The 11797-nt window shown below is 38.5% G+C and overlaps 1 protein-coding gene across 2 annotated transcripts in view; it reads right to left on the bottom strand.

Annotated features, from left to right (window-relative positions):
• Nucleotides 1–1732: 1732 nt before the first annotated feature.
• The window catches only part of FAM193A (family with sequence similarity 193 member A), a 46820-nt gene continuing 36755 nt past the window's right edge, over nucleotides 1733–11797 (bottom strand). For both annotated transcript variants that reach the window (XM_030946935.1, XM_030946936.1), the window contains 3 exons: nucleotides 9301–10144; nucleotides 6297–6378; nucleotides 1733–3511 (listed from right to left, as the gene is read on the bottom strand). In XM_030946935.1, the coding sequence (XP_030802795.1) occupies nucleotides 3418–3511; nucleotides 6297–6378; nucleotides 9301–10144 (1020 nt within the window). In that variant the 3' untranslated portion in view covers nucleotides 1733–3417. The remainder of the gene's footprint in view (nucleotides 3512–6296; nucleotides 6379–9300; nucleotides 10145–11797) is intronic.

Raw genomic sequence — 11797 nt, 5'->3', positions numbered from 1 at the left:
GGAATAGAGGCACAAACTACACTACAGCTATCAAAGCAGGCCACTCTCAAACTTGGAATTATTTCCCCTTTCAACTCTCATGAGAACTCTTAACTTACTCAGTCATGATGTATCATTTACAGAGGTCTTCTCTACTCAAAATTAGCTTGAAATGTATTTTATCTGAACTACACAAATACCATTGAGGATGATTTATGCTTCCAGTAAGTTGTACCTCAACAGACTTCACGTAGCTACTTACTTAATTTAGGCATTAAGAAACAAGCTTATAATTCAGCAAATCCTTAATAAAACCATTTAATGAATGGAGTAACTAATGCATTTGCCCAAAGCCATAAAGTGGTAGAATTGAAGCCAGTACTTTTCATAGACTCATGGAATAATTTCAGTTGGAAACTACCTCAGAGATCATCAAGTCCAACCTTGATCCAATCACTGCCACGTTACCACTAAACCATGTTCCCAAGTACCACATCCACACATTTTTTGAATACTTACAGGGATGGTAATTCCACCATCTCCTTCACAGCCTGTTCCAATGCCTGACCACCATTTCAGTAAATAAATATGTCCTTGCATTGAACCTAAACCTCCCCTGGTGCAACCTGAGGCCATCACCTCTTAGCATGGTGCTGGTTACCTGGGAGAAGAGACCAACCCCACCTGGCTACAACCTCCCCTCAAATCTCCCAGACTGAACCATGCTTATCTTCACTGAATTATGAAATTATTATAAAAGAGTATGATTTGCCTTAACTTCTCCTCAAGGTGCACAACATCAGATCCAAGGAGACTCATCCTTGGTGCTTTCTGTTTAGAGTGTGGGAGCACATCACATGTACCAATACACCATGATGGAGCATGTGGCAAATATCTTTGAAGGATATTACAAATACAAACATACATTCCTCAAATGCAAAAAGTACAACTTCTGCTGTCTTCACCCAGGATCTCAAAAAAAAAGAAAAGCAGTCATACTCATGTCACTCTTTAAACTGCTTTGTTAGTAGAGAATAAAGCCAACTTTCTTATCTAATTCCTAGTGAAAACAAATGCTAAGAGTTTTCTAGCACCATTAAAAATCTCAGTACTTTCAAAGTGTTCCAACTCTAGAGAAGGTATGATCTGCAACAATATTCACCCATGTGACATGAAACAGATTTCCCAACCCAGGTCTCAATTTGCTGAGATCCTTGCCAAAGTGATGACATGCACTGCCATCTTGTGTTATGGTTTAGAACTGAAAAAGTCTGAGAAGCTGGGTGTCACATATGCTTCCAGCTTCTGCTGTTTTAACAGTAATTTTTTCCCCAGCCACTGCTCCACATGAGGAGTCTCTCCAGTAACATTTTATATATAGATATAAAACTAAGACCTAACTCAGGCTGCAACAGATGTAAGCCTCCACATTCCCAAGAAACAAAGTTCATTATTTTCCACTGATGCAGGTGTTTTCAAGAGCACACAGTTTTTTAGTTTTGCTGGGACAACTGGTGCTGAGTGCCATGGATATTACCTTTTAGGTTTGAGCTGCTATTCCTCCAGCACAAGCAAACAAATCCATTGACAAACACTGCAGTGACAAAAAATGTGAGTTTAAGATATTAATCCCCTCCTCAGCTTTAATCTGAAGAAGAATAATAGAAGATGTCCCTTTTATGTCCCTGAACTATATTTTGAAGACAGGTATTGTTCTCAAAATGTCTTCTGCAAGAGGAGACTAAGGGTTCCTTTACCTACAATGGCTGGGTATAAGCTGAGCAACTAAATTCTGTACCAGGAGCACAAACTGGGACAGGAGCTCCAGAACAAAAAAGAGGGATGTGAAGTCTTAGATATTTGAGTGGTCTGCAGCCAGCCCAATCCTGCTACATCCATGCCTCACAGGGGACAGGAAAGCAATCACCTGTCAAACCTTCCCAAGTCCCACACTGAGTGCAATGACATTGTGTCTTGCAATTCAGTCCCAAGCCCAGCGGGTGGATCACAGAAAAATACGTGTTAACAAGTAGAAGAAACAAAACTGTGCAACAGTTCTGGGAAAGGACATTAAATATATGCTGAGTGGAAGATGAGTTTTCTTAATAAAAATTTAAAAAAAAGAAAAAAAAAAAGAAGACTGCCTTACAATCTGGGTATGGTCATCTAGAAAGTAAAAAAGGTTCTGCTGCCTCTATTCCAAACAGAGTATCAGAGAACTTCTACAAGTGCGCTATCTTTACACAATTCAACCTCCTAAATCACCCATCTTCTTTCTCACTGGGCATACTATGGAACTGCAAACCACTACTATATTGTTAACCATTTACTGACAGCAGCACTGAACCTATCCACTTCACTACTGCACTGCTATTAAACTGGAAATTTCTGTATTATCTTGTTGCTCAGAAATCATCCACTGAAAGAGAAACATTACTTCACAAAAAGTTAGTTACAGCAATCAGGAGGCATCTTTCTTGCTCTAGCAGATAGTTTCTCCTATCATGTGAGCTGGCAAACAGAAAATATATCGAAGTTGATAAGCCTTCACTGACCAATTTTGACACAAGCTGAAATTCAGTTTGCAAAATTTTTTGTATGTTTCTTTCTTCCCTTTCCCCACCCACACAGAAAAAAGCAAGACACAACTCATCTGCCATACTAATGTATTCCATCTTTCAAAAAGAAAGACATGATTTTAATATTACTTAACAATATGTTAAAAAAGTAGCCAGTTAGGCTTCAGTGTTAATACAATTATACACTCTATAACAGATTTGATAGTGTGAGTACTGTTCTTTTTTAAATTTTCTCATTCTGCAAGTATTCTTACACAAGCTGGCTACAAGTCAGGAAGAAAAAAATCAAAACACAAATAGCGTAACTTGTACACTCTTAAACAGTAGATTGTGAAAGAACTGAGGGAATACTTGTCCCATAAGAGCCTCTTTGTCATGAAGTCACGTCAGGAGAATTCTGGAGCAGATGAAAGCACAACTGACTAGGTCCATTCCTTTGTCAGGAGTCAGAATGACAAAACATAGCTAGATGCAGAAGTGACAGGAGCCACTGCAGATGATGCAATCTAGTATTTTGGCCTCCACCCAAGCCTAAGCAATTTAAAGTCTCTGAGGCCAAGGCATTCAGAAGGAGCTGGAAAAGAGCTATTGTTCCAACTCCAACAGCATACAGCTACAATCAAGTAAGTCTCACTCACAGACTACAAGCACACAAGCTAACAAATTCAGGTAGAAAGTGGCAATTTTTCAGTCCGCAAGAATTATCAGGCCAAAGGGTTCAGTGCAGATCCACACAGCACTGGGGACAAGGCAAGGCAGCACTGGCTCAAGACCAGATAAGCTCTCAGCACAGCAGGACAGGTAAGTGGAGTTGTCGTTCATTGATTCCTGCAGGGTTCCCTCCCTGTATTGTGTCATTTCAATGTGCAGCAAAGGTGGTTTTTTTTAAGCTAAAATTGGACCAGTTGATGGAAAGTCTCTGCCTTGTCTGTCTGGCAGAATCCAAGCAGAACCTGAAAAAAAGAAAGCAATAAAGTGAAACCAGTATAATTAAAATCAACCCACTCGTGTTATCCCTCTTTTGGAGAGAAGCTCTCCTTCAGAAAGACAAAACCTCTTAACAAAACCATACATTGTAAAAAAAAAAAATCACTTGTCCATCACTCAAATACATAATAAAACAGTTACTTTCAACACCACTGCATTATGAGAATTAAGCAAAGGAGGTAGCAAAGAATGCTGCACCTTCAGCACCACAGAAGCAAGTTAAATGTCAACTAGAAACAGAAATGGCATTGCTGTACTCAACAAAAACTTTGAAAGGGTAAGAATGAGTGGTAGATGGTGTGTAAAGCAGCATCACCAATGGCATGGGACAATGCTGCTTCTTTTCTTAATACAGCAAAGCTACACTGGAAACAAAAGACCTAGGGAAAGGAGGTCTCTATAATACAGCAGATAAGTGGCCCATATGCCTGGAAAAAACACCCCTAGAACAAAAATCCTCTTATTTGCTTTCACTGACCACAGTTTATGGAATAACTCTAGAAAAAGTTGCCACATGCAGGCCTTTCAGGGACTGTTAATCTGAGCTGAACTTTGAGGCAAGGTGTAGCTTGGTGAGGCTAAAGGCTGCATGACTGCATCAGAGCAGTGCAAACCTCTCTCTGGAAGGTTACACTGCTTCTGTAGCAACTGGAAGCCAAAAAAGGGGGGCAGTCAGAAGGAGCACAATTAAACAGATAGAGTGGAAGACTACGGTCAGACTTATTTTTTTCTTTCTGTGCTGGTTAGAAGCAGGATGCAATATTAATCATGATGTCAGGGTGCAATTAAAGTATTCATCTATTATACCACTACAAAACATGAAGAGAAGATGATGAATGAGCTCCAGGTGAAAAATATTAATTCAGTCAGCCTGTGCAGCTCATTGCCATGTAGGGTTACTAGAAGAAGCCATGCTACTTGCCTTCCAAGTATTATGCTGGGCATTACCAAATGGTAGAGAACCTAGGTATTAAAGCTGCCTTTATGGCATTAGTATCTGGTTTTGTCCCCTAAAACAGCACCTATCAGGGTTTTTCAGACACCTTTTCTAAGCAGGTATCCATAAAAACCTAGACAGTAACACACACTTCCTAACAGAGACCAGTAAAGGAGCAGAGTCCACCAATTAGTGAATAGATTACAAACAGCATGCTTTAAGTGCTAACTCTTCAGTTGGGTAACATTTGACAAATTTATTCCCAAAATTCAACTGCACCTCTACAAATGTAAGACACTGTTTCATTCATTCTATTGAGAGTAAATAACTGATGAACAGAACTTCTTTATTTACTGCAGATAGTGCAAACTTGAAGGAAGGTAAGAATATTCCATAACAAAGGCTTATACTGTATCAACACTAGCAGTAACTAACACATGCCATATTTCACCTGTAAAACCTGCATTTTGATTTTAAAAAAATCCTTTAATTGGCATCACTCAGAAAATTAATTTTTAAGACTAGAGACCATGTACCTGTGACAATTTCATTGTCTTGCACATTGTAACTCCCTAAGTAATTACATATATGCATTTTGCAGCAATAATAAGCAGGAGTTGTAGTCAGTTCCTTCCAAGACCCAGACACACATTACATCCCAGGCATGTAGGCCATGAAAACTATTTAAATTTAGAAAAGAAATCCATACTGAAAGTCCCTTCTTGTAACAAATGGTTTGTGTTGCTTTGGGAAATACTACTGTTGAGTACTAAATTACTGAATTGCAGGAAACCAAGTTATTTGTGCCATTACAGATTTGGCTACCATAATGAAAGGCTCACTAGGATGTATTCATGGGGAACCAGCACAACCAGACACAAGTGGAGAATAAATTCAAACAGATTTCAGTATTATGTAAGAATACGTGCTGCACTGTTTAAACATGAGCTGTCTCCTCATATTTGAGGAATTTAGAGGTAACTAATGTCACAGAATATTCTGAGTTGGAAGGGCTAGGATCATTGAGTCCAACACTCAATATGATGCACAAATCCCAACATCAACCAAAAAGTACAGAAGAAAAAACTTTCACAAGCACAGGTTTATATTATTCTTTTACTGTCACTGTACTAGGTGACATGAATGAGGCTTTGAGCAAGCTGCTCTAGTGGAAGAGAACCCTGCCCATGCCAGGGGGGTTGGGACAAGACGGTCTTTAATGTTCCTTCAAACGCAAACCATTCTATGATTCCAGGATAAGCATCTCCCCTTAAAGTCTGGTGTAAGACACTAACCCACAGTCCTACATCTCTGCTTAAAGCACAGCAAAGAATTCCCAACTAACAGCTTCTGTAAACAGGTAAGAAAACAAAACAATCAAACCTTTCTGAAGTATCTGTTAGGAAACTTAAATCCAATCACTTTTCAAAAAAAAATAAAACCACTAAACAGTATTTGGCCTGTGTGGCCAACAGAAGATATATTCACACAAACTTTGCTTATAAATAATGGTAATTGAGAATATTCTGAAGGCCTTCATGAGAACCTAGGAGTTACATAGATAATTCTGGCACTTGCTTCTGAATTTGTGCTATTCAGCCATAAGCTGTGCCCACAGATCACAGCTTTGGTGATTGTTACAGTGTTCAGAATGTCAGCTGTAACAGCATTTGATGTGTTACAACACAGGCTTTTCTGCCAGGAGTTAGTTATTAACTTGGGGGCTGCTGTGGTGCTGTTTTTGCTTGCTTTACAACCATGACACATGGAAAGAAGCAACATCAACATTATGCAAAGGGATTACAGCACTTTACCTTTTAAAATACTCCACTTCTCGTTCTGTTTCATCCATTTCCACACTGTCTAGATCAATGTCTTTGGGTAGAAACACATCATCTACAAAAAAAAAAGATGGTACTATGTTATATTCCGTGAGGAAGGGGGAAGGAGAGAGGAAGAAGCTGCATTAAAGATGTCTTTGGAGAACTGACTGAACCTCACAGACTATTAATTATTCATATTTACACTGAATTAATACACACTTATAACTAAAAAGACACTTCTTAAAACCCCTATACTAGCATCTCTGCCCAGACTTGAAGGAGTTACACTGGTAAAAAAGATGAATTAACAGTAAATTCACTGATTGCACGGGCTGCAAAAGGTACCATAAACCTGGAATGCACATAAGAGTAACCAATCATACTGAGGGTTTGATGAGTCAGATAGCTGCTTAATGCCTGAAATTTTTGGCCTTACTACTAAAAATGTAGCTCTAGAAACATTTTTAAAGCAGTATTTATAAAGAAAAATACTTGGCAACTTCTGGGTTGTAGAGTTGCTGTACTCCCTCTGGGACATGATGATCAGGCTGTGTCTGCAAGAGTTTAACTCATGCTAGCAACCATTGGACTTTAAAAAAAAAACAAACCACCAAATATTTAACACATTCATGTATGACTTGAATTGTATGGCCTCAACTATAGCAAAGAAGTCACCATAGAGCCTGTTGGTACATTGTGTTATCCCAGCATATGGTTCTCTTTTAGACTTTAAAAAGAAATGCATTGGAAACCACACATTTTTGTAGAAACCAATTTGAACATTTCCCTCTTGAAGCTTCTTTCTCACTGCACATACACTCCAGTCTCATTTCTGAAGCAGCTTTACAATACAATGCAAAAACCAGGTGTGACTAAGCAAGTAACCAAACCCACCAAGTACACACCTGACTACAGAATCCCTGAGATGATGAGAATAGACAACTCATGGTAAAGACACTCATGGTAGTTTTAAAAGTTACATGTACTTGCTATTCAGCTTACTTCTGAGGAAGTGGAAAGCCCTACAAACACAAGGTTTCCCTAACACTCCTACCTTTCTTCAGCCTTTTTATAACAAGGAGTAAAAATACTCTGCCAGAAGAAATTTCTTTCAGAAACAGAGATCTCACCAAAAGCATATTTACTGCTTTAACATTTCATTTGAAAACTCAGTTAAAACCCCCTAGCTTTGTTTCCCTCTTTTCATGTTCTCTCATTACCCTAGTTCTACTGGTTTTTTCTCAGTTCAATTTTTGTCTTTGCTAATTTGGTACATCAACCCTATATCTTAAAAAAAATTATAACTACATGAAAAATCATGTATTGCAGAATCTTTCTTGTAGCTCTCAAGTCAGAACTACTTAAAGCAAAAATCCAAAGTCTATAGAGAACAGCGCAAGTTTTTCTCGACAAATTCAGAAACATGTCCCTGTATTTTTTCACATTTAAACACTAACTTCTGGAAATTGCAAGTATACTTCAGCAGGAGAAAAAAATGGTGGAGGCAAGGAGGAGGATAAAATGCAGGAAGGTACCTGCAGCATTCTCCTACAGTAAACACCCTCTTCCGTATTTTCTCTTTCAAATGTCTCCAGTCTTCTCCTTCTGATCCCAGTTCTGGAGCTCTGTCTTGCTCCAATCACTGGAGTAAATTCTTCTTTGTAAATTAAAAGAGCCAAAGCCCAAATATACCACAACAGAGTATGCACAAGAACTGAGGTGTCAGAGAAAACGGTTCCATACTGTATTGTTGCTTGGCTGACATAGAATGGAAATATTAGGCATCAGATTTAAAAACAGAGATAGTGGGCTGACCCAATCCAAACAAAAAATCACTAAAAAAACCCTAGCACTTCCTGCAACCAGGAACTAGCTTTACATTTTTGTAACAAAGCTTGACAAAAGTAAGTATTCTGAAACACCGGCAGAGACTGCCAAGGCATGAAGGTCTCCTGTCTTGCTGTGCTCACCAGTCAGAAGAGCAGCAAGAACTGGTGTACACTGAATTTATGCAGTGTTACCACTCAGCTGCCAGGTGATCCCAGGGGAATGACTGGGTGCTCCAAGCAGAGAGATGTCCACACCACACAGCTGCCATCTCAGCTGGTAGTCCCACTAGGGATCCAGGATACGCAGAAATAAAGAGGTGCCTGAGAACAGCAGTTTGACTATGGCGCTAACAAAGCCAATGGGCCAGAACTGTGTTACTCAGCTCTGGTATTAGCTGTTGGATGTGTTCAGGCAAACAAAAAAATAAGTTGTAAATAAAATTGTTCAAGTGCAACTTGCTTGACTTAACTCAATCCTCTACAGTTTTATTATTTCTGAGAAATAAAAATAATTCTGTTGACTAGAATGAGCTGATATGGAGAACACACTCAACTTTGTCAACTAATTAACATCCCACTACAGCTTTTCACTCTGGCAAATAAAAAATAGTAAATTAGTTTCTCTATTCATGTATTTACTTGTTGATGTAATTAATATAAAAAAGGAATCATTTCCACTGAAAAAAAAGCATACTTGAATGACCATACATGAATGACCATTCTTTGACTGAAGAATCCCCTTATTTCCCTTGCCTAAAGAGTAAGACCAACTTCATACTATGCTCTTAGTGCTGTATGAGAAACAATCTTGCTTTTAAAAAACACAAAATAATGGATTTCAACATACAATCAAATAAAACAACATATTTATTTTAGGCAAGAAAAGAAAGTCAGTCTCCTGGAAAGCCTAACTGACAAAACTCCCTATAAAACCTAGAGCATATGCTTATTCATTTGTTTTTAAAAGCATCCTACACTTCTTTAGTAAAACACTATCCATCTCTTAATTGCTGCAATTCCAATGACTTGACTTTTCCTGACACCAGTTTTTCAGTTTTTCTGATTGACATTGGCAGGAATGCCTGAAGATAAGTACGTCAGACGTCTGGAATTAAATGGTAAGAACAGAACATAAGCCAAGTTCTTCAACTTTCTTACACACTTACCAATGGAATTGTTGACTTTGTCCCCTTTTTTCTTCTTGTTTTTCTTGTTCTTGCCTTTTGGTTGAGGAGAATCTGCAAGTATTAACTTATTATTTTGCTGCTGCTCACTTGGTGATGGTGATTCACTTGTTACAGGTGCTTTCTCTTCCTTTACATGGTTCATCGGCTTTTTGTTGTTATTGTTTAATTTCTTCTCATCTTTTTTAGGTTCTGCAAGTGTTGGGAGCTCTGCTGCTTTTGCTTTGGATTCTATTTGGTTTCTGGTTTTAGTCTGAATCTCAGCTGCTTTGGGGGATTCAACAGACTTTTTCACTTGTTCAACACACTGTTTGTTCATCTGTTTTAGTTTCTGTTTGCTGTTTCCCTCTTTATGTTGATGCATAATATCAAGCAGAAAAGAGAGGGGCTCATGCTGCTTTACAGTGCCCTCCTTCTGATAAAGCAGCTTTGAGTCTCTAGTGTTGACAGGGTTGGACAGTTCACAGCCTGTCTCTAGAACTGGCCTCTGGTCTGTGTGATTCACATGTCGGGACAGTGAACCAGCTGAGGTTTCTATCTTTTCTGATTGCTCAAGGGTACCATTCTGAATGTCTTCTGGGCTGTTTGGGACAGCCTCCTTCACTGCCTGGCAGTTCCTAGTGAGCAGCTCTGCCTTTGCACAGTCCTTACTTGTTCTCTCTTTCTTCTTTTTCTTCACAGCCCGCAACTGCTGAAGCTCTTGGAGCCGCTGTAATTCCTGTTTCAGTCTCTCCTCCTCCTCTTCCTCACGCCGCCTCTGCTCCTCAAGCAGCTGGTGATGCTCCCTCTCCCTGGCTTCAGCTTCAAGTCGAGCTTTTTCTTCAAGCTGCAAAGTAACAATAGGTTTATTGAAAGCGACAAATATTAAGGAAATTAAGAGTTTTAGGGATTATTACTACTTTGCTTTATGAATGTTATAAATCCTTGGATGTGAACCTATGAATGTACTTAAATCTATAACTCTGCAGAGCAAGCAAATAGGTGTACAAAGGCTGCCCTTTAAAATATATTACAATCCTTTCTCTATTCACATTTTCTATGTTTCTGTAACTCATTTGACCATTGTTAATACCAGCTGTTGATCCTTTCTTCCCTGTTTCTACGCCTAACTTCACATCAAAGTTTTCTACAGCCACAAAACATTCAGCTTCCTTCTCAAAGACTGTGTGTGTTTCTCAGGTAATTCAAGCTTGCATCAGGTTGTATCATTTACCTGTTCTCTTGCTATGGTAGCAGAGTTGCTCTCTTTCAGAGATCAGGAACGTTAGGGAAAAAAATCATTAAAAACATTCTACTAGCACCAAAATACTAAGCAAACAATAGTTACATTAGAAGTTGTCAAAAATCCTAAGGATGGTAGATTTCCATTGTCAGCCATTAGTTCATTAACTAAAACACAGACATAAGGGACTTTGCCAGCCATTACTGCCAATGCCTGAAACTTTGCTGGGCAGCACTGATCTTGCATCATTAACAAAATGAAACAAAGTCATACAATGAGAACAACCACGAGCATTTATTTTCTTGCACATTTAGAGATGCCTGTATGCCATTACTTTTTCAGTTACAGAAGTCATTCAAAAAATGGGAATTGCTCATGAGAATGACCCTATGGGAATTTTCCACTTCTTACACTCAAACTGCTCTGTATGAGCAAAGTGAATTTTGCATTGCAAATTTTGCAAAGTTTATTTTATTTATAAATAATCCACTAAACCCTCAAGATGCTGAATAGTGCTACAACATGAACATAAAGAATTTAACTTGTGAACATTAGGTCTTCCAAACAAATGGAAGCATTTAAAGAATGCAGAAGTAGTGCCAGAAGAAAATCCACAAACAAGAAAATATTTACAGTGTGATCACATAACACGCTTACCAGAAATCAAAAACATTCAGCAACAAATTACATCGTGCTTTTACAATTTTACCAATTACACTGAACTTTATACTTATGGCTGATACTTGAATTGCTCTAAGAAAAGGTTTCCTGCCTGTTCCAACTTAAAAAAAAGGTATTTCCTCTGTTATTCCTTTTTCATATTTCCTCTATATTATCCTCAGCAAATACTGTTTCCAAAAAAATAATTTCACTATTACACATTGGAGATTTTTAGAAATCTTTTTTGCCAATTTTCATTTGAAAGCAACCTGTAATTTTTTCTTCCCTGCCCGCTCTCTGCAGCTTTCCACTCCAGCTCAGGATAACCCTTTGTGTCATCACGTGGCACAGCACTTAACCTCTGTCAATCAGGACAGCAAGGTGCTCAGTGCAATTATTCTAAAAATACCAAATGCAACTCTTCCTCTCTCATAAAAGCACTGACCTATGTTTCCTGGCTTCCTGCAGAGATACTTTATCAAAACCATTATCCTAGTACAGACACTGACTTTTTATTTCCCTCACTTTTAAATGTCAGTGCTACAAACAATAAAATTTATAACATTTCTGATACTCAGAAATAACCTTTAGAAGTGT

The sequence above is a fragment of the Camarhynchus parvulus genome, chromosome 4 (assembly GCF_901933205.1).
Source record: "Camarhynchus parvulus chromosome 4, STF_HiC, whole genome shotgun sequence".
Taxonomy (NCBI): domain Eukaryota; kingdom Metazoa; phylum Chordata; class Aves; order Passeriformes; family Thraupidae; genus Camarhynchus; species Camarhynchus parvulus.
This window is presented reverse-complemented; position numbering and strand designations above follow the sequence as displayed.